The sequence below is a fragment of the Tympanuchus pallidicinctus genome, unplaced genomic scaffold (assembly GCF_026119805.1).
Source record: "Tympanuchus pallidicinctus isolate F22 unplaced genomic scaffold, pur_lepc_1.0 scaffold3, whole genome shotgun sequence".
NCBI classification, from domain to species: Eukaryota; Metazoa; Chordata; class Aves; order Galliformes; family Phasianidae; genus Tympanuchus; species Tympanuchus pallidicinctus.
In genome coordinates, this window is record NW_026294747.1 from 69,205,125 (window position 1) to 69,229,124 (window position 24,000).

Here is a 24,000-nt window from a genome sequence, read left to right on the forward strand (position 1 = left end):
CTTAAACTTTTATTTTATACCCTTTCACACAGACAAGTGTTTATTAGAATGCCTCCAGCAGCAATAGAGCATTTGCCCAGTGCCTTGTAACTAAATGATGTGTTGTCTGAGAACACTGCCACTGCACACATTCCAAGTCCGATTTGCTTGAACACAGAAAAATGCTGAGCCAAAACTGTCAATTGTAAGTAACACTCCTATTTCATACTACACTGTGAAGCACATCCCTTCTCTAATATGCATCTGCAAGTATTTCTTATCTACATGCAAAATATTCCTTAACATGAACCTTCTCCATCAGTTACTCACTCTAGTTACCTTTCACATGACACCTATATAAAGCCAAGAGAGCAAGTGAATGTTACGTGCACCTGATATTCTTTACTTTGTACCACTTTAGTCCACATGTGATTCACTGTCTTGTTCCCAGAAAAAAAAGCATTACTAAAGATTTGCTGGGGGTGGGTACAAGCCAACATCTCATACTGACAAGATAGCTCAGTTTTATCACGTTCATAGTAATCTCACCAATCTCACTAGCACACTCTTTTGTTTCAAGTCTAAATGAAATGTACTCAAATATTACTGTAGTAAAGCAATTGCTTGCCATCATCTTCTCTCCACATAAATAAAATGCAGAACACTAAGACTACACTTTTAATTAATGTTTACATCTTGCTCTGGGATGAACTTCAATACAGTACCTTCTAAATATAATTAAATGATGACAGAGACTACATCTAAAACAGCTGGCACTCAGTTTCCTAAAACAGATCCCAAAGCTAATTCAACCTTTATTGAAACAGGTGGAAAAAATCACTAATCAATGGAAACAAAAATTACACACCAAAGCTTCCATCCCAAACCACTGCTTGCCTAACCTATGGCAGCAAGCACAACCTTACATTCCAAAAACTGGCACTTAGGAGTTTAATGAAAGAACTAAGTTTTATCAAAATATTGATTTGAAGTGGTTCCTGCTTTGATATTTACAACTTGAACACTGTAAAATTCACATGAAGTAAGCAAACAGCTACTGAAAGAGAATGGTGAAAAAGCACTGAATGCAGAAAAGGAAAATAAGTTTAAGTCATTGCTTCAAGTGACACAAGCAATAGACATTCTTTCTTTCTTTAGAAGGACAAATGATCTTTTTGAAGAGAAAATGTTCATTTTCCAACAATACCAAAAGTGTTAATCTGCTTTCTGCACAAAAGTCACTCAATTCCTCATACGTACCCCTGTTTTTACAAGTAGTACAACGTAGCTTTTTCTTCAAATGCCATTAAGTAGTTTATGAAGTAGTACGTAGTTTTCAAATTTGGAAGCCATGTTGCCATATTCTAGTTTCAGAATTAAAACTATTTCCATGAATTGAATCTCAAATTAGAGATGAGGAAGTACTGTCATGGCATTTATGATGAAGTAGAAGAGCATGGAAATTTATGGTATGTGTGAGCACAAGTCTATATGCAAACTGCAATCTTATCTCGTAAATTATTGCAAGTGTCATGGTTCCTCTTGGTCCCTATTCTCCTCACAAGTAATTTATTCTTATATATAGCTCTTTCTTATTGGTGTAAAATCACCACAGAGGTTCAAGAGAGATCACACTAAATCCGTGTACACAAAACGCAGCCAGAGAGAAATGCATCCAACTAAGGACAATATGCTGAAACAACAGAACACAATGCTCTGTTAGTTAGTTCTCTATTTTTACTAAGAAAGGTATCAGATCTTCTGTACTGGCAACCCTTCAGTCTTCTCCCAAAAGCCAGAAGTATTAAGCTTTTTGAGTTCCAGGATGACATTGTATTCAGCATTGACTGTATTCAGCACTGGTGAGGCCGCACCTCGAGTACTGTGTCCAGTTTTGGGCCCCTCACTGCAAGAAAGATATTGAGGCCCTGGAACGTGTTCAAAGGAGGGCAACAAAGCTGGTGAAGGGTCTGGAACACAGGCCATATGAGGAGAGGCTGAAGGAGCTGGGAATGTTCAGCCTGGAGAAGAGGAGGCTCAGGGGAGACCTCATTGCTCTCTATAACTTCCTGAAGGGAGGCTGTAGTGAGCTGGGGGTCGGCCTCTTCTCTCGTGTCATTAGTGATAGGACCAGGGGGAATGGCTTCAAGCTATGGCAGGGGAGATTCAGGCTGGACATGAGGAAGTATTACTTTTCAGAAAGGGTGGTCAGGCACTGGAACGGACTGCCCAGGGAGGTGGTGGAGTCACCGACCCTGGGGGTGTTCAAGGAAAGACTGGATGTTGTGTTGAGGGACATGGTTTAGTAGGAGCTATTGGGAATAGGTGAACGGTTGGACTGGATGATCTTTTAGGTCTTTTCCAACCTTGGTGATTCTATGATTCTATGACATAAGGCAGATACACACAGTGTTGTGCTTGAACCTGTGGCCAGTTAATCTACATCTGCTGCATCAGTGCCATCTGATTATTCCAGTATCTCACAGCAAAAAACAGTAGCCAATCCTAGCATTTCTAGTGGAAAAACTGCATTCATTTTAGTTGCTCCTTAATAAGGTGGCTGTCTCTTGAAAAAACAGAGTTCACTACACTGCTTTGTCTCCTCCACATTCTTTATGCCCCTTACAAAGCCTTCCCCTGCAAGGGCTCTGGCTGCCTCTCTTATATGTGAAGTGTTCAGCACACCAACTTTTTAATTAGTTTGCTGTTCAGTACACAGGAAGTTTGCTCAAGTTTGTTCAAGGACACTTTAATCCTCTGCCAAAAACCTCAAAAAAAGCTTCTAATTTTGAGCATTGCTACCCTAGTTTCTTTTAGCTGCAAGCAAAGAGGCACTGATGGAAGGGACAAATGGGTTCCAATACAGAACAACCTTAGTCCTCAAGTAATTAACTGAAAATCATATTCATAGTAGTTTTCACAGGATGACGAAGGAAAATGAGGAACAGTGAAAACTGTTACAATGCAAAGCAACACTGCAGGACGCACTAGATGCCTCAACAGAATGTGTAGAAGGACTTACAGCTACTGCTCTAGCTCTAAGCGTCACGACTTTAAGGAATTTCAATTAAAAATATTAACCAGTTTTAATTTTTTTTTTTTAATAACAAAAATGGTTTGATATTTTATTGCGAAAGAAAAGAAAACAAAACATCCCATGAAGTATTTTGACTCAATAACATGTCAGATGGGGCAATTTAGCAGGTTAAGCTAGACCAAGATGTTATACTATCCCCACTTACGTTATTATATTACATTTATTCAGTACATACCAGAACTTTGACAATCACACACCTATTCTAGTTCCAGCTAAAGAAGTTTTTTAAACCATTACAGAAATTTTTTACTTAGCCATTACCAAAAGAAAGCTTTGTGAATCTCTCAAAATAACTTCTACGTCAAAAACCAAAAAGTGAAGAAGAGAACCATAGTTCCAATTGGAGACCAGACGCTGTTCTCAATTATTCCTGTATGCCCTGGGAAGAAATCTGAATAACTGCTTTTCAACAAGAATCTGCAGCTTGGTCTCACTTTCAGGATACACATGCTTCCCAGACCACACCTCGAAACTTCACAACAAAAATACCAACTCTGAGCAGAACTCTGAGCTCTTCTGTAAGCAAGAGACTTACCAATGAAGGGTCAAGGTAGCTGTGCGTGGTTGACCAGGTCTGTGGAGCAATTAAACTGTACAATGGAAACTGCTGTTGGGGACTGTATACTGGAGGTAAGTAAAAGGATGTTGTGTAACGCTGCTGCGTGTAGATGTTCATATCCAGAGGTCTATATCCATTCTTTGGCAAAAATGTGTTTATAGCTATTGCCTTTGCTTTTATCCTTGCCTGCAAAGGAGATTAGATTATTTATTACAGCAACTTTTCAGATTTAATCAGGATGGTTCAAACTAGCAGATCTCAAACTTGACACTTGTCAGTCATTGCTTTCTCCTTCAAGGAAGGCAGGAACAGCTGAATGCTTCCCTGCTGATGCTGGGTTGAACATACTGCTGCCAGAAAGGAGGAAAAGGAGAAGTATAATAGCATGCACCACATTTCAAAACCAATCTCCAGGTCAAACATTTGTGAGATTGGACCACCTTAATACATAATAGAAAACATGAAGTGGAACCCCACAAAACACAGAACGTGCGCACAAAAATAAAATAAAGCTCTATTTACCTTAATGGGTTTTCCTTGGAAAGTTTTCACTTCTTCTCTAAGGTATCTGTAAGCCTTTAAAAAGTCATTGCAAAATTTGTCAAATATAATTTAAACAAAGGCAAGTAAGTTTTGACAGGCTAAGCCAAACAATAATTCTTGAAGTGTCTGTTAATGTTAGACTACAGAAAACCCTCATATTTAATCTGCATTTAGTGAGATTTAATTTATCATGGCAGAAGTGCTTCAGTAGCCTTAAAACAAGATTTTCAGTCTTACAAATAAAGCATTTCAGTGCGTCATCTAAAATATCAATGCTCTTAGCACATAAAATTATAGCTTTGGCCAGGAAGCCAGGATATGCAAACAAGATAAAATTTAAAGGGTTATATTTAATAATGCTGATAACTGAGTATTAGCTAACGGGAAGCATTAATGTTTAAAGGATTTTTTTTTTTTTTCTTTCTTTTAAGAGTTCTTACACATTTGTAATACAGCTTACAACCCAGTTTAATTCTCCCTTCGTTTCACCCATTTTCTGTTATATTCTAAAATGCACAAAAAAAAGCATTACCTGCTGTGCATCGGCTTCTGATTCAAATGTGATGAACCAGTTGTCATTATAGGCAAACTCACAGTTGATAAACTTAGGCAAATTATCACCTTTGAAAAGTGCTTCAACCTCCTAAGGAAAGAGGTTTTGACAGAAAGAAAGAGAAGCGCGTGAAGGAAAATAAAGTAGAAAAAAACAGCAGTTTAAAGTACAAAATCCTAGAATTCCTTGTAAGTACTTTTCAGCTTATGAAACAGGAATTGAGGAGAACAATTGCTCTGAAGTTTGAATGTTAACTTTCTAAGCTCCCCATTAGGTAGGGGAAATAAAAACAAGCACTGCCTAGGACATGTCACAAGCAGAAGTTGCTTGCTCCCTTGAGATCAGGGTGGATAAGTTATTAGGCAAATGAGAGAGACTGAAATTTGGCATCAAGCGCAGATTCTTCTGAATAGCTGTTCTATCTTCCCTGTCACTACCAGCTAAAACCACTTCTTGGCCGCTCTTGTGAGGCACCCTCACAAAGCGTCCCTCAAGTGAATGATATTTCCCTTGTCTACAAATCCATGGAATCGCACAAAAACCTGCCCATATTGCACAGGATAAGAGATTGCTGCCCCTTCGGCAGAAACTTGGATGCTCACTTTAACTCAAGTGGCTACAGATGAGTGTATCTGAGAGCAGTACTTACATTACCTGAAAAAATAAAGTGCTAATTTCTATATTAAAAATACATCTTAGACTTCTTAAAATTATTTCACATACCATTCATTTTTGTCACCAAATCAAGCAGCATCAAAAAGCAATGCAGGCTGGGAGGACCTGCAGTTTGTTGGAACACTGCTGCCTAAATAAAGCCTGCCCATGCTCCATGCTAAGTCAGAAAACATATCCCATTAAGTTTGAATGATTAAATCTAAAATTGTCAGACTGGAAAATCTAAACACAGTAAAATAAATACCTAAAATAACTCCTCAAGACCACCTATTTTGAAAATGAAGAATTCTCAGAACTTTGCTAGTATTTTACTTGTAAGCATTTCAGAAAGACTCCTAAATGCTAGTATATCCAACATGATAAACCAGTGACAGCAAGAAAAGCAATCTAAGATATTAAAAGCGAGGCAGTGTTTGAAAGGCTAAATTTCATTTAGAAATTTCAAAGCAACATATATAATACATCTGACTGCTTCCCTCTGATTCCTTTTAGCATCTTGTTTTACACCTCTGTATATTAAGGCCACTTACCTTACTGTAAATTTTTCATGTAGCAGTACTACTTATACTTTCAAAGAACCCACCTCACTACTCTTATACTAGCTCCATAAGCTAGCAGGGATCATTAGCAACCTGCTTGCACCTTTACCTTCAGCATTATAGAAACACCTGCAAAGCTTCTTAGTACTTTATTCTGAAGAGATGTAGCAATGATGTTTTCCATTGTAAGTCATATCTTTCCTCGTTTCTGTTTGCTATTTATCCAAGTAGCTTAGAGTTCAGTGTGTACAAAGAAGCCAGAGTGCGAGAAAATAATGCTCATCTCTCCTGAACACAGCCACGTCAATTAATTCAGCCCCCTTTAGAGCTACAGATTCTACCGCAGTCTTCCTACGAGTGACATGCTTCTGTCAAATACCTGCTATCCAAACAGTCACTACTAAGACTTAGAAATCCAGTTAATAGTTAAGAAACGTAAGAAACATAATATTCTTATTGAAAGATGGGGGAAAAAAAATTAACTTCCAAATCTGAAATGAGAAGGATTCCTTATTGAACAGTTACTCACTTCAATGGGGGTAGATTCAGGAACTTCACGTAAAATCACAATACAGCGATTCTGATTTGGCCTAACTTTCTCTCCCTTCTCATCCACTTGGACTAAAGGCAACGCTAAGAGAAAAAAGAAACATACTTCAGCTGTCAGCAATCATAACAACAAGGCACAAAGGACGAAGCAGTGGCATAGTTTTACAGTACACACTTGTTAGCACTGAATATTTTTGAACATTTAACATTAAAAAATTGAAGATAACTGATATTTTCAAATACAAAATTGAACAAACATTCCTTAAACTCTTCAAACCCTTTCTGGTCTTTCAGATTAAGAAATCCCAATTCACTAGCTATTCCTTTTAAGCTGCACATCAAGTCTTGCTCTATCTTGATTCCTACCTTACTGGTAACATCCAGTTTCTTTTTCTAAGAAATAAAATTCATTTTATTCTTATTTACATACATCATTATTTCATATGCAAAGATCTCACTGTGTGATGATCTAAACTTGAAGATGCTTACTCTATTTAAAGCTTTACAGAAAAAGGATAATTTGACTGTAATGTGACAAACAACAAAAAGATACTGAAAATCTAATAGAGTCCTACAGCAATAACCAAAATGCTTTCTAGTACTGAGCAATTTTTACTTACATCTCAGCACTTCAACAATCAAATCCATATCAGTACTGAGTTTCTTGACGTGATCAAGGTTTGCTACTGTCATTATTGGCACATACTGGTCACTGTCCATCTGTGATATAAGGTACATGTCACTGGCAAGATTTTCTCTGTTGGGAGAAAAAAAAAAAAATGGGGACATGTCGTAGACATAACTTTTCCTGATCTGTAATGAACTTGAGACAACAGCTCAGTATCACAAAGTAGAAGGCAGACTCCTGCAGTAAGTTGTATTTTCAGTGTTTTCACCCATTCCCCAGCCCATTCACTTACCATGTTCATTTGCTCTGCCTCACAGAAACCACGAAAGTGGCATTTTGTCTCCCCCTTCACGCCTCAGTATCAACATCTTCCTGGTCAGGCAGCACTTTACCACTTTACACTTTACGAAGCACTAAAGCATTTATTGCTTCAAACGACTACTGGGCATAAATGATGATGCAGCAGAACACAGATTAGGAATTGTTCTGTTTTACTAAAACAAGTGTTCAGGATTTATTATTATTATTATTATTTTTAACTATGATACAAGCTCTGAGAACAGTTAATTACACATGAACTGCTCTGATGAGCTTGCAGCCTACACTAGAATGTGTATTATTTAGAACCCTTAACTTTTTTAGCTGACCTCACCTTAAAGGAACCTACATGCACAAAAATGCTAGTTTGTATCAATGCAAATTTTAAAAGGTTAGCTTACACAAAGCTCAAATGCATTAAGCTACTCACTTTTAATTTGCAAAAGGAACCCAGTAACAGTTGTACAAGCACTTAGAGATCACATGAATTTTAAGAACTACTTCAAAGCAGTACATTTACTAGCTTACGTTTTAGGCCAAAAAGAGCTCTGAGAGGTATATCAAATATGATATTTTGGAATATTTGTGCCAGTTTCTTCAAATTCTCATCCTTTCCCCACAGTTTTAATTGGTTGCTGTGAAATTCATTAATATACATGCCAAATTAGGTATGGGATCTTGTTAGTCATCCACTCATTTGCTACATTCATACATACCTAGATAAGCAAAATTCCAGTGTTTTTTTCAGTAATTCTCGTAGATCTTCCTGACCTTCTGGCAGCAATTGTTCATTTCCACCTGAAGTTTAATAAAATTTTAAAGTTTTCTAATTTGAAACGGCTTTAGAAGAGCAGCTTCAAACAAGTCAGGAAACAGTGAACTCACTTAACTCACATCCGTTTTTCAGTCTTACTAAACTAACCAGTTCCTAGCTGATTAAATCCAAGAAAACAGCAAGCAAGCAATGCAAATGCAAATCTTTTCTCAATCTCAGCCTTGCTCTAAATTCCTAATACACTAATTCAGGAAAGTTGGTTTCACATATGTAATTATGAAATATTAACAGTTGTGATCAACAGAAACACCCAACGTATTTTCTTCTTCCTCACCTCTCATCTTAGTTCAAATAGTAATCCTACATGCATCTAGCAGACCTTCTGTCCCATGAAATATAAGCAGTTTAATCCTCACACTGGTCTCCAGAAGTTTCTTAAGACATACCTTCTGGTGTAGACTACAACTGCTAACAACTGTACTGAATCAGGGAAGTCAAAGAAATTAGATTAAGTTGTTGCTTATGTTAGAGTTTTAACAACAAGACTCATCTTTAATTCACCACATTAATATTTGTGAAAGTATTACATGAATTTGACCTCTGTGCCTGACCCAAATATGAAGCATGAAGCTTAGGTATGTAGATATCTCAACATAAATACACTAAGGACCTGCATTCAAAATAACATTTCAGCAGACAGAAATGAGTTACATCCAACAGTTACAACAGTTTCTGTTCAGTAGCTCACGAGGCCAATTTTGTGGAAAAATATGGTTTTTAAACATGTTTAAGTTCAGAGCAAAAAAACAGATGCTTCCTGTTACCTGTCTGAGCGGTTTCGTGCATAGACTCATACTCAGAATGATCAAGAGCCAAAGAGTTCATATCTGTCTGGTCTGACACCAAAACAGCTGGCGATGACTCCTGCAGCTCTGTCAGCACCGCATTCTGATGCTTTTTGTCGCCATCTCCTTTAGCATCCAGTCCTGCAAAGGAGATCACAGAGGTAACACACACTTTCAAAAAGTCCTCTTCTGATCACATCATCATGCGAGTAGTTGAAACCAGATCTGAAGTGCTAAGAGTCGCCTGCATGGTTGTATTTATTTTTTTTTAAATACGAAATTGGAAAGGTTCTGCACTGAATTTTAACTCTTGCTTGAGCAACAGCTAAAGACAATATGATTTTTACCTTCTTTACATGAATCTGGAGGCTGGTCAGGTATTTCTTCCCACGTTTTGTTCACACTACCATCAGTGGCACCACTTGCTTCCAAATGTAACATATGATTTCCCCACACCTTTGCATTAGGATTTAACTCAGAAACTTTGGCTGACTCCTACAAAAGAAATTTTTTTTTTTGTTATACTCTTCAAGGATACATAGCACATACCTGTGCACTTATATGTACATAGCTACAAAGAACAGTATCAGATGTACATCTCAATATAGTAACATGAGGTTTTTTTTTTACATCTGAGTATACTGACTGAAGTCCAATAGTGATCTTAGGTACAAAAGTAACTAAACTGTACAGAACAGAATTCAGAATTTCTCAGATTACGAAAGACCAGAAAAGATTAGCCAAGCAGCAAACAAGCACTCATTTTTTGCTTCTGACAACCTAACACAACTTGTACTTGCCTCGTACTTGTACTAGACTTTAGGCAGTTCTCCAATATACATTAACACTGACTGGTTTCATTCTGTTTCTGCAAAAGAACACTTAAAGAAAATATAAAACTATGCTTGTTCTCCCTTTAGACTCAGTCATCTGCAAGAGTTTTAAGGAAGTATTAGGTAAAATTGAGTGCAATCAGACATACGTGACTAGTATTGTTATTTACAGAAATAAGCAGTGTTAACAAAAAATTAGAGTAATTTTTTTACCCTGATAGGACAAAAGGAATCAGTTAACAGTTTCAGTTAAATTGTTTGGATCTACCTTTTTTTGACATGGACTAGAAGTAGTTAAACTTAATGGAAACTAACATATGTTGATATATAATCATTATATACGGTTATATTTGCACTTCAGAGACTGTTCTCTGCAGTGCCAGCAACTACAGTGCTTCCATCAATAGCACAAGACAGTTTTGCCTTGTTTTGCTACTGCTGAAGCAAGATGCATGATGTTATTCCATGTTCATGTCTTTGGCATGCATTAATATGATTACTGTGTTGAGAAAGAGCATTGCTCACGAAATCAGACACTATTTATACTTCCATTTGTTTAGTGTATTAAGGGATGCTTCAAAAGTTACCTAGTTCAAGACGAGCATTTTGTACGTACATGAAGCTTTGATTATTCCAAACATTCACATCCAGGTAAGTTATTATAGTGGAAAACATACCCAAAAGGTTTTTTAAAAAAATAAAAAATAGAGATCCAAGGAGAGAGATCTCAAACACACGTACTGTGGAAAAGGGGCTGGTAAAATGTGGAAAACATGCTGGACACTGGTACTTTCATAGTAAGGATTCAAAGATGGCAGCAAGTGCTACTAGTTTCCATTTTATTAAATGCAAAAAGCTTCCCTGGAAGATGAACTTAGGCGGTAGCGAGATCTGCTCCTGGCACTTCAATTGCTGGGCAAGGTCAGAGCAGCTGCTGTAACACGGTCACTGCAGAGAACAAGACTAAGCAGTGGCTCTGCCCAAAGGCAGAGGGTGAAGAGCAGCAGCTGCCACAGGTCAGGTTTGTTTCTTTCTTAACCCAAGTAGCCAAGATGCAGTCTTGCTCATCTCCAATGCTTCTCCTGTAGCCATCTGTTTCTTCAGCACTTTGGAAAAAGATCTCCAGAAGTGAGCAAAAGGTTTTCTAACTGCTATCAAACAAGAACTTCAAGACTTCAGGAAATCCACATTTTTTTCCAATACAAAGATAAAGAGCACAATTAACTGTGTTCCACACATTGAAGTGTTCACCTCCAGTTCATCTAGAATTGAGAACCTGCAATCAAGATACCTTACCCAAGGCATTCAAGCTCTCAGACAAGGTAAGCAATCAGAAATGAAAACAAAACATCAATATTTGGTAACATTTTGGACTCTTACATTCTGTTTAACATCAGCTTTGCAAAGGAAAGAAATGAGTAGTCAGCTTCAGGGTAAAAAAACCAAACATATAAAACTAGTTAACTATTCAAAACATACTTTCACTTAGTTTATTTCAATTTAAGCTCCAGCCTAAAGATTTAACACCAAATCACTTGTGTAGAATACTTACAAATTCATCTTTATCTTGCCAGTCCCAAATACCAACATTCTCTAGAGCTAGCAGCTGATAAGGGTATCTTCCCACTGCATATGAAGCACCTGTTAGATCCTCAGGTTCGTTCTGGAAGCTTTCACCATCTATATATTGTCTGTCACTCTTTACAGTTCCATTAAGAATTGTATTATTCCATAAAAAGCCCATCAGGTATTCACCATTACCAGTAGTGACAGTGTCAGGAAACAGCTGATTTGTCAGACCAGCACCGTCACTCGGGAGACTTGCACAATGCGACCACATTTCAACTTGGGGATTTTGTCTGTCCAGTTTATAGGAATATTCTTGGTTACTTGATACGTCTTCCATTGGATCTAATCCACACTTCTCACTTTTCACTCCCTGAAATCCTTTGGCAACAGCACAAGTATTGTGTATTTCATATGAAGGAGTAGCAGCGTATTTGTCTACCTGCTCTGGGTCAACGAAAACTTCAAGTTCTTTGTTTGAGAAAACCTTGTGATCTGACTGCACATGTTCACAGCATGTGGTCGAGTCTTTCACTGGAGTGTTTAATATGTAACTGGTGTCTTTTAGTTTAGTCTCAGCTTCTAGCTGTAAATTCCCAGTGGCATAAGCTCCTACAGCACCAGATGACAAACTAGAAACGGTGAGACTTTCCTCCCTGGAGTCAGTACTGACACAGTGTTCTACTTCATTCTGAAGATTACATTCATTTACGCCATGTACACTTTTTTCAGGAGTTTCTGGTCGCATTTCAGTAAATGGACCAAAAGAAACTTGACTATTCCCAAATTCTGGTTTTGGACTGACACAGTCAGACGCCTGATCCTCTGCCACTGGTTTATCATGCGCATGAGAATAAGAATTTTGACACAATGAAGGTAAAAAATTACAGTCATTATGAAAAAGACTATTAGTATCTTCAAGAGTTTTAGAGTCATTTATCAGTTTCCCACTCCCGCACACACAGTTGTCCAATATTACAGGTAGAGTGTACTCACAGTAAGTACTTCTATCACGAGTCAAGTCTTTACTGAAATTTGAGCTGTTGCTGTCATGATCAGCAATGTTAGCATCAGAATTGTGTTTTGCATTTTCTGCCTCGTTAATTGTTTCGTTTGGGTGAACATTTGTCTGTTTCACAGATTCTATTATATCCCCAGCTATTGTGGCTAGATCAGTCCCTGCATTCCACTGATTTTCCATTGCACAGAAGGAACATACATCCTGCTGTTTATCTTGTCCACAGTTCAAGTCCACTTTGTTCACATCCTCGTGCTCCGCAGACACAGAAGAGATACTGCTTTCCTTATCTGAATTTGAAAAGCTGCATACTTTACCTTTATTCCCTGGTAATTGTTGTGAAGTCTGAAACTCTGTGCTGTTTTTCTGTAGGACTATTTCATCTGTTCTTGCATTATCTAGCTCATGAGATGACAAAGTACCACCACTTACCCACGACCGAGTTCTGCTGAAGCTACCAGCTTCTTCAAGCACACTGTCTTTTACCTTGGTGCTTCTCATACAGACATCTTCCTCAATGCTCTGTAGGGACACCACTTCAGCTGGCACCTTGCTTTCAGTACAACCCTTAATTTGAGTTTGAAAATCAGAACTTTCTTCCAAGCTTTCATGCATTTCAGTCATATTCAAAGTTTCAAGGTTAAGCAGAACTGTACCTGTGCATTTCTCTTTATCTTTCAAGAACTCTTCCAAAACGCTGTGATGTTCACCAGAGCCAGGTGCAAGATTCTGGCTATCATAACACATGCTTTGCAATGTTCTCTTTTCCACATATGGCTTTTCTTTACTTCCTGGCTTTAGGATGAAGCATTCTTCACCATTTTTTTCTGCACTTTGACTCGTCAAAAAAGCATCACTGTTTGTTTCATGCAACTCTAATAATTTAATATTATCCCTTGTATTCTCTACCACTTGTTTACTGTTTACAACACCTGAGGGGTGTAAGTTTAAACCATTCAGTACAAAATCAGAATTATTATCTCCCTCAGTTTTTCCTGAATTGCATGCTTCAGTTTGTAACGATATACTGGAAATACAATCACAAACACGTTTCAAGTTTTCTGAATCAGGGCTGTATTGGTCCTCTCCAGCAGAATCCACAGTTTTTACAGAATCACAAGTTCTACAAAATGATTCATTCCAACTGACACCATTACATGTGTTATATTTCTCCTCTTGTTGACCCTCAGGGATAACTTCATTGCACACTTCTGCTCTTAAACCATTTGTTACTACACTGTCCACATTTAATCTGTGCATCTGACATTTGTCAGTCAGTGAGCTATTGTAAGACTGGACGACCGTGCTACAATATTCCCCTGTTTCCTTATTCTGCACATCTGATCTATCCTCACTTTTATACACAGATGGTTCTTTCTGTGAATTAAGCTTAGCTTCCACTTGTGCTGATTGCTGCACTGGAAATTCCCTCTCCCTGTCTAGAGGCCATGCCATGCTGTGCATTCCTTCATCAGTAACAGCTGAGTTATCTACGTCTGCTGCAGTCTTTTCATGCATGGTAGCTGGCCCCTCTTCATCACCTCTAAGATCTTCAGCATCTACAACACAAATACTGTAGAACTCCCTCTCTTTTGTATGTTTGTTGTCTGCATCAAGGTAAGAAAAGGTTGGAGACATCTGCCTAAGTGAACCTGAAGCTTTTTGTAGGCTGTCACTCCCGTTGTCTTCAACATTAACTATCATTGTGTTCTGTATTGAATGGTTGCATGCATAATCATCAAGGAAATTTCTATTTAAGGAAATTTCATCCTGTAAGCCTCTGTCAATGATGGCTGGTATACATGAAGTAGAAATGTGACCAAACGAGCAATGCTCTTCCGTGTCTACATTTTCATTATTACTGTTACTGCTATTTTCTATATTGCTCATGTGCTGACTACTCTTAGGTTTTTCAGACGCATTTTTTTTAATCACCTCATTTTTCTTTTGTTCGCTTTTCTGTAGGTTTTCACCTGTACCCGAGACCTTCGGAAGGTGACTAAAGGAATTAAAAAAGCTAGAAGGTCTGTCATGTGCTCTCCTAGAGCTCTCACAGGAACTATTCTCCATACTTTCATACGACTTATATTTTGCTTTTCTATCCCGGGGCCCGGATTCAGAATTTAACACTGCGCAATCATCGGTACGAACGCATTCAATGCCGGCTACCGCAGCTTCCCCATTAACTGTCCTTCCCACTGTACGCAGATTCTTCCTTTCTACAGCTCCTAAAATTGAAGATAAAGTTTTACTTATCCTTGAGTCTGGGGCTTCCTCTTCCACAGGTTTTTGTAACAGGCCAGTTTTCTCCTCATTCGTGCTGTTACTCAACTCCTTACTGAAGCAGCAGCCCATGTTTAATTAGTTTCAAAGGAGCTTCTCATCGCGAATCACCCTCCTCTATACACTAAGCTAACTTTCTACTGCTACTCAGGAGACAAGCCAACACCCAGCTGCCAAAAATAGCACACTTGAAAACCATGCAGGGGTTCATATGTCAGTGCCACTCAAAGTCCAAATCCCAGTTGCTGAGCAATGTTTTCGTATTTCATCATATGCACTGTAACATTCAAGCCAAATAATTTTCCTAATGAGATTACAGTCTGTTTACAAGTGTTACTAAGTCTTACGAACTTCCATTGTTTAATTTCCTGAAGTTTCCTTCATCTAAATTTCTAAAATATTTAAATGGTATCTTCCACAGTGTCTGTGTGCCAAAAATCTGCTTGCCTTCCAGTTTAACATGACTCCCATTTTATGTACAATGCACTCTGCCTTCACCTGTTTAAGCCCAATTTAAAGGCTAAACTAGTAGAAGCAATTACATCAAAGAAGTTCTGTACCATTTCCTTCTTCTCTCTCCCTCTCTACAGCTGAATCTACACTGAGATTACTGCTTTAGGAAAAACAGGCTAAAGATAGATAAGACCTCATGTATTCCATTGAACAGTCATTGTACCTTATCAGAATCTAATTTTGTTCCAAGGCTTTTTTTTTTTTTTAATTGTTATCTGCATGGAAAAAAAGAAGAATGCATCGTCTGTGAATTACAGCCATGCAAATGGCCTCACAATCACCTATATGTCTTGTGAGACTGTGGCAGGATTAATTATACTTAATTTGTCCCCAAAATTGTGTATTATTTAACCTAAAAAAAGCTCCGAAGAATTTAAAAGCTAGTTTGACTAAATCATAAGTGCCAGAAGTCACTCAACAGTGTAAACACTGTTTTCTGTATGCAAACTGAGTTCCTTCTAGAAGTCAAAAGAACATCTTAATAGATTTTTAAGTACGAGGACTGTTCTAAGTCCCTTCAAAAATTAAATATATATATATATCTCCCATCTGGATCCCCTCCTTCAACGAGACACAGCACTACCACCACAGCACATCCTGTTCCAGCGTTCAAAATGTGCTGAAAGCAGGACAAGACAGGCCTTGGTGTACCCCATTTCAAATGTTACCTCAGCAGTACACTGAACCAAGTGATAATTTCCAACTGGTTGCAACCCTATAACAAGCTTAATCAAGATCTACTAGAATTAGAGGTAAGATAGCCTGGTAGCTTTTCTTCATTGTATTCATAGCAGTATACAAGGGTACAACGCTAATTAATGCAGCTGTCTTTCAGATAACTGGAACTAGATCTATTTTAATTTATACTGTAAACTACACTTGCAGGATAATTGCTGCTTAACACACCTACATCCATGCTCTAATTTTCCACTGTCTTGGTTCTTTTACCTTTTTTGCTATAACTTATTTCAGAGTTGCTTTCATGGCAAGAGAAGCATAGGATCCTATCTAACATATCCTTATGACAGACATATCGTATGCTCTCTTCCAAAAATTCCAGGAATTTTATTTTTTTAAAACCAGAGATGCCCATGGTCACATTTTCCCTACAATCTTTCACTTTCTTCACTCCAGTAGAAAAAAACAACTGTAAACACAGTAGTGAACGTAGTTGATGCTTAGTGGTAATTAAGCGTCAGCTCTTCCTTCATCATTCATGTCTTATTGGTAAAACAAAGTTCACACATTTAATGAAACACAAAAGGAAGCAAAACAGAGTTTCATATAGAAGATTGAGGGGAAAAAAAAAAAAAAAAAAAAGAGTGACCCTGCACTGAACCACAGTAAGCAAAACAAAAGCTAGACAGAAAGCAAGAAAATCTTTTGCTGTCTCAAATTGTTCACACAACCTTAAAAACTTGCAGGTAGCACTGCGCAAGTGTGGGCACACTCTTGGAATTCAAATGTTTCACTTCATACAGTTTGCACTACACACCAGTAAGAACAGTAGTCAAGAACAGCAGAGTTCACACGTTTAGCAACATGAATCAAACTAAACCTGAGCTCAATCATCCCATAAACTTGACAGGTAACTCAACACAACGCCCTCCCCGAAGAGAGGTAAGAATCCATAACCATTCTGTTCTCTTCTCTGAACCTTTCAGAAAATATTCAAGTATTACTGCAAGTATGTAGAGTGCTCTGAAAGTAACGCATCCTATTCATTTCCATGGAAACTGTGACACACAGAGAGAGCACAATAACACTGTTTAACAGAGCAAACTCTCAGCTACAAAGCCCTATTTTTCAACCCAGTCACCACTATTAGCTATGCATTTTCACCAGCAACCTACAAGAGCCTGCATACCGCACTCATGAAAACCTGTACCAGTGGAGGTGACCCTCTGCTGAAACACAACCCATCACCTCACTGCGCTCACATCCACTCTGTGGTCATCATAAACGTCCAGCAAACATCAATGCATGTCAACAGGTACAGTTTTTTTCCACGTGGAGGAATTCAATTCCTAACCTTTGCTTCATAGCACTTCCATGTCAGACACCATTCTGTCAGACTGCCCCTCTGCTGCCATCTGTCACACAGCAGCAACATGTAATGGGATACTGGTGGGAAGCTTCAACCTCTACTGCCTCTGCACCAAAATGCACCCCTTGACATCATGCGCCAACAGTGTAAAACAGGCGGCATTACTTTCAGAGCAGCCCTCCCAGTTTCTTAACTAACTTGTATGCTAACACAAAAAACATATAAAGCTACAATACAGCTGCCCATGTATCCTTCTCTCTCCAGAGGATGTGCTTGTTGACCAAATGAATTAAAGAAAATGATGCCTCTAAAGCACTTAGTGTATATTTAAATGCTATATACAGCAGACTGATACATAGAACTATACTGGTTACCTTTCAAGAAAGAACTATTCACCACCACTAATCCTTTGGCCATTACAAAGATTAAGGAATTGGCTAGGAAATAAATGCATTCCCTCCTCAGCAAGTTTGTTTTGGAACTGCAGAGTAACAAAAAAGGAGAACTACCCTGCCCCCAGGTTATCTAATGTGTGAAGCCTCAGAAGTGCCCACAGATAGATTGTTCTTAAGGATGGGAAGTCTGATGCATCATTGCTGCCATCTGCTGCATTTTTTAAATTCTCCCCTGGGACAAAGTTATTCAACATGCTTGTATCCAGCCTGGCTCAGACTCACAGCTATGCCAAGCCACTTCTCTCTTAAGCATTCCCTGGAACAAAGTACAGGGAGAGGGGGAGGGATTGTTTGTAAGAGGGTTTTTTTCTTTTGAAGAAATGCCATGAGCAAACAATTCAACTGCTTTTAATGTCAGCATTAAGTGACATCAGTACTTGGAAATTCTATAACTATTCAGACAGCTCTTTGTCAAGTGAAGAATTAATACAATATTCCCCTCTGTGATACAGTACAAAGTTTTTGGAAAAAAACTCAGCTCTAAGTCCTGGGCAAAGGCCACTTTCCTTGGGCCTTAGCAAGCAGTTCTACTATCAACCAATGATAAGAAAATGAGAGCAGCAGTTTATACAAAAAGAGGGTTCTTCTATTTTTCCCATACTTTTCTCCTTATGTGCAAAGGCACGTTCTGTATTTGTTCCTTCAGTTTTATCTAAGAGTTCTAGAGATTATTTCTGATTTTAAACACCTACAGTGCAACATTCATCAAGTCTCATTTCTCAATAATGTTAATTGTGGAATCACCATAAAAAAAAAAAAAAAAGCATGAGAAATCTAAGCAGAACTTGCCCACAGACTCTTACACTACAATAGCTGAGGCTGTTTGCTCAACTTGGAAGGCACAGTAAGTCTTAAAAGCCTTCTGGTTAGGCTAAACACCTCCACCTGACTTGAAAAGCACTTCTGAAACTAAAAGAATTGGTGCTCTACCACTTCAGAGTTAGATTCAGCTGGGAAGAAGGTGGAACCAGAACTGCTCTGAAGCAGCACTTCCACAACTTGAACAATTTGTACTTTTAGTCCTATATCTGACATGCACCTATGCAGAAAGCCAGAAGTCAACGTGTTTGTTAATAGTAGTGTATCTTCAGTCTACATTCATGTCTACATATTTCTGCAAACCTTGTCAGGGAATAAGGGTTTAAATCCATACACACAGATTCAGAGAATTTAGTTTTAAAATACAGTTTAACTGCAAAGTTATAATACCACAGGTTTAAACAGCCATTACAACATTCTAATGTTTTACTAAAAAGTGATAAATGACATCAAGTCACGCAATTGCAGTCAGCCCTTAAACAACGATTACCCTGCTCTCCAAGGCAATTACCTGATGTCTTGCCCACCACCAGTCACAGAAAAAGAGCAGAGCAATATCGCAACAGACATCACAATGTCACTGCTGCAGGTTTCAGGAAAACAGCTGAACAGAATGTTTAACTTTCCTTTCAGGATATCAAGGTTAAGAAGACTGTTAAGAGTTTAAATATACACATTTTATACATTAAAACAATTAAAAACAGCCTTCAAAGTCACCTAAATGTGCAGAGCTGTTCAGTACTTGTTTTCTAAATGAACAACACGACAGAAAAACCTAACGCTGGGCAGTTAGTGTTCGAGATGTTGACAATCTTCCATCTCTTGTTTAAAGCAAATTGTGAACTCCTGAATTACTAACTATCACCACAAGTTATACAAACTGTTAGTAGTTAACACTTCATTGGCATATACTATAATACTATGTATTGTTAAATGACCTAAGAATTACACACCATACTGAATTTTTGCTCAGCTATTACACACGGCCCTACATTAAGCTAGAGAATAACATCTCCTCAGTTTCCTTTCAATTCTATCAGGCTTTTTCTTGATTGGATTGCAGAATATTTTTGAATGTATCCTAGAAGCTTTTAAATCTAAGATATCCTTTCATATGAACTCCAAAATAAACATTGTAGGAAGCACAAGGATTGCTTCAAAAGTAATGCCTCCATGTTTATTATGTTGGCCCATGACATCAGAGACAGCAGAAGTTGAACCCTGCCATCAATATTCCATTTGTAAGTGTAAGCTACTATTAAAAAGCAGTTTAGGAGGATCCTCAAGTTGCCAAGTTCTTTCAGTCAACTTACGTGCAAAGGTACCAAAATTCTGCTTTTGAATACTACTGAAATCTAACAAGACTTCAGTTAGAATGAACCACATTAGGTTTAGAATCAAACCACATTAGGCACTAAACAGCAGCATACACTGCTCTACAGTCATTTTAAGACAGAAGACTACATCTGAAAGTCTTTGAAATCTGCTAGTAAACAAATAACCTCTCCATCACTAACCTAATCAACCTTGGAAAGTTATATCTGAAGAGTTACATCATTTGTCATAACATCAAAACTTCAGCTTGAAATCATTAATTACTCACTATAAATTCAGCATTACTAACAGTAAAAAACATTAAGTTTTGGTCCTGCCAAAGAAAATAGACCAAGTGCCTGAAAATTCTCAGTACAAATTCTGCAGCTTACCTCTCGAAATGCCAGAAAAACCACCTGGACCAAGCATAATGCAATCCTAGTAGAACAGCATAGCCAAAATGGCTAGGGAAAGTAATTCAGCAAATTTAAGTATATTTAAAAAGACTCCTGAAGATACCACCAGATTCCATGGCAGTATGACTTCACACCAAACACATGCTGGAGCAGTGATCACTGAAGACATAAATCCACCCTGCACAAAAGGATCCGGGGGTTATGGCTAACAGCAAGTTAAACCCAAGTCATCACTGTGACCTGGCAGCCATGAAAGCCAACTGTATTCCAGGGTGCAGCAGCCCCAGCACTGCCAGCTGGGTGAGGGGAGGGATTGCTCCCTTGGACCTCACCTAGACCACTGTGTGCAAGGTTGGGCACAATGCAAGAACATAAAACTACTAGAGCACATCCACAGAAGGACTGTGAAGATGGGGAAGGGTCTGGAGGACAAGTATAAGGAGAAGCAAAAGCACCTGGGTTTGGTTGGGAGCAGAGCAGAGCAGGCTGAGGAGCGGCATAATGGCGGCTGTAGCTCCTCACAGGACAGCAGTGAGATGTGCTCTACGGGATAGCAACAGGGCCTGAGGAAATGAGGGGAGGGGCAGCTGGGGGTTAGGAAAGTGGTCATGGCCCCATGCTGCCAGAGTTCAAGTGTCTGGACACCATCCTCAGGTATATGGTTTGAATTCCAGGCAGTCCTGGGCGGAGCCAAGAGTTTCTCTCAATGATCCACGCATGTCCCTTCAAACACAGACATTCTCTGATAAATCTGTTCTTTTATAGAAATACCTAGCACTCTGATCTCAAAGTATAAACAAGAAGGAGCAGTTAACTTGAAGCATGCACTTGCTAAATGTAATTGAATTTAGTTCAGAAGCTTTTCTCCTTCCCACTTCTGACTTTCTTGGACAGACAAAAATGAATGTCTTTAGGATTTTAGTTTGCTGACTTCCTGTACACCATGAAGTTTTACTCAAAATATAACACTGCACCCAGAAACTTGTAAATGAAATTCTGAAGCACTGGCAAAACATACTTTCCAATGCTTTGGTTTTTTTCTCCTCTTTCTCCAAGTAAATAACAAATAACTGAAATTGAGATTTAGATCTAAGTTCACATGTAGCTTTATAATTTAGTACTCCAAATTAAAAGAGTTAGCGTCAGGTGAAGATTAAACCATCTTTAATATTAATGCACCCGTTAAAAGTGCACAAAGTTGTTGCAAGCTTTTGAAGCAAATCTGCAGCAGCCTCTCACTCAGGCTTATAAGCTAACTGAAGCATGTGGCAAAACAACTGCTTCAGAACTTCAAAGTGCTGCTCAGAATGTTAATTCCAAGAAATAATAAAAAAAACTAAAAATCAACTTTTATAGCACAACAGTAGGCTCAACTAATTGCTGTGCAGTAGGAGAGAGGAAATGCACACCTGAGAAAGGTAAAATAGAGTAGAAGAGATACCAAAACACCAGAAGTTCCTTAGCGTTTGCTGCAAAGCAAGATTAAGCAGCAAGCATTCTCTAATGCATAGCACAGACTAAGCATTTGCACAACATACACTGAAGCCAGACTCTTAAAGGTGTCTCAATTGGGAACATTCCTCTCAATACACAACTTTGAAAAAGTTGAAAAAACAATTTTCTGAGTAAAGCTTATACACAAATCAAGTATTTAATCTTCTTAAAAACATCTACTTCAACTTATAAATACAGTACTATCTGCTGTGTGATCTGCCAAAAGCATCCCAAAACACAACTTACTGGATCCTGCACAGCAGCACTGAAACAGCAACAAATGCCATTTGGCAGAACGGACAGAGCAAAATTCCTGTTACAGAAGGCAGTTTCCTATTCGTAAGGGTAACCACTACTCTTAGTTATGATGAATGGATTTCCTACATTTTATTCACATCTTCATCTATGAGCCAAAAACTCAGACTGACAATACAATTCCTGTGTAAACTAAAAAGACCTGTACTTTAACAAGTGGCAAACTGCTCTAATACGTAGTTTATCTCATCCACAGTGCTGAAAAAATGTTAGTGCTGCTACCAGGTATGGAGATGTAGCCGCCTTCAAATAGCTCTGCTCTAATAATTTATGTTGCCAAACAACTTACAAAACACTGAGATACAATTCTGATTAAGACATACTAAAAAAGCTCATTCATGCAAAACTTATATGATGGGATTTAGAATACTTACCAGATGAGAACCGTCTTTAACTTCTTGTACTTGCTGCACCTGCGGTTCAGCCACAACTTTAGTGTCCTGATCAGAAGTCATGAGCTGTCTGCTTTTTGGCTGCTCAGAGAGAACTTTACTGGTCACTTTTGTAAGCTGTGGAAATACAAAAAGATCCTATAAGTGACAGTTGAGGCAGGGGAGATTCAGGCTGGACATGAGGAAGTATTACTTTTCAGAAAGGGTGGTCAGGCACTGGAACGGACTGCCCAGGGAGGTGGTGGAATCACTGACCCTGGGGGTGTTCAAGGAAAAACTGGATGTTGTGTTGAGGGACATGGTTTAGTAGGAGCTATTGGGAATAGGTGAACGGTTGGACTGGGTGATCTTTTAGGTCTTTTCCAACCTTGGTGATTCTATGATATTTCTGAGAATTCACAGCCATACCCAATGTACCACAGCGATTCAGCCCAAACACTCTGACGTAGTCAGTAATGTGTTTGGGGAAAAATGCTGTGGCAGAGGGCATGAAGCTTGTAGCAGTTGGCAGCCTTTGGAATGCAGATGAGCAACAAGCAGAACACTCACATCACGCTGGGTAGGGAAATTCCAGGAGGAAAAGTTTAATTTCATTCTCACCTTAATTATTCAGACTGGTTTTCAAATCACGCCTTCTTTACACCTCTTGGTACATTTACTTAACTTACTAAGGAGAATTCCAGTCACAAACCAGCCTTTGTCTTCTACAACTACTCTGACAATTATCTTAATCTTCACAAATTTAGGAAGCATGTTACAACACTTCTGCTATATTAGCAACGCTCAACAAGTTGTTCTGCTCCATCATCCTAAAATGTTATTTTATTTGATTTGACAAGTGGAGAAATGAATAGGGTTGGATGTCTGAGTGGCTTAGCTTTGAAATTTGAGGCTATTATTTAATAGTGTTATTTTAAAAAAGACTTAGTCATTAAGAAAAGGAAAAGCTTATCTGAATTATAAAGTCTCAAAAAGTAAACAGCAGGAGGTAAATCAGGGTAATTTTTAAATATTTCTTCTCTATAAGGACTACAAACAAGCTCTAATATGCTTTTTTGCTTATATATTCTCCTAGAAATAAAGATTTTGCAATACACTGAACACAGCAGTACAGTTACTCCTTAGTCGCATGAACTCCTTTTATGATACCTGGACTGCTAAAGATAAAACATATTCCAGTCAATGCATGGCTTTATGCCCTCCCAGTGAATCCATGCTACACTATATTTTGTAAAGGACAACAGCAAAAGTCCTTCATGCAACAGCTTTAGTGCATCCTAAATTTTTCAAATGAAATTATACTGTTTATCTATGCAACAAACCAATTCAAGCATCCGTACTACAGTCATTCTGAAGATGAGCTGTTTTCTCAACACTGTTACAGAGAAGCTGACACTCCAGACAGTACTAAACACCCAGCTTAGACAAACAGCTCAACATCATTCCATGCTACCAATGTAAGAAGTCAACACATT

General features: G+C 38.4%; 1 protein-coding gene across 7 annotated transcripts in view; it reads right to left on the reverse strand.

Annotated features, from left to right (window-relative positions):
* The window catches only part of LARP4B (La ribonucleoprotein 4B), a 53,776-nt gene that overhangs the window by 13,443 nt on the left and 16,333 nt on the right, over positions 1–24,000 (reverse strand). For 3 of the 7 annotated variants that reach the window (XM_052696087.1, XM_052696088.1, XM_052696086.1), the window contains 9 exons: positions 22,508–22,642; positions 9,408–9,555; positions 9,040–9,201; positions 8,157–8,238; positions 7,115–7,251; positions 6,475–6,578; positions 4,711–4,821; positions 4,158–4,211; positions 3,612–3,821 (listed from right to left, as the gene is read on the reverse strand). In XM_052696087.1, coding sequence (XP_052552047.1) covers positions 3,612–3,821; positions 4,158–4,211; positions 4,711–4,821; positions 6,475–6,578; positions 7,115–7,251; positions 8,157–8,238; positions 9,040–9,201; positions 9,408–9,555; positions 22,508–22,588 — 1,089 coding nt within the window. In that variant the 5' untranslated portion in view covers positions 22,589–22,642. Of the gene's footprint in view, positions 1–3,611; positions 3,822–4,157; positions 4,212–4,710; positions 4,822–6,474; positions 6,579–7,114; positions 7,252–8,156; positions 8,239–9,039; positions 9,202–9,407; positions 9,556–12,909; positions 14,914–22,507; positions 22,643–24,000 lie in introns of those variants that run through there. The other 4 variants (XM_052696085.1, XM_052696084.1, XM_052696083.1 and 1 more) reach the window with 2 other exon arrangements.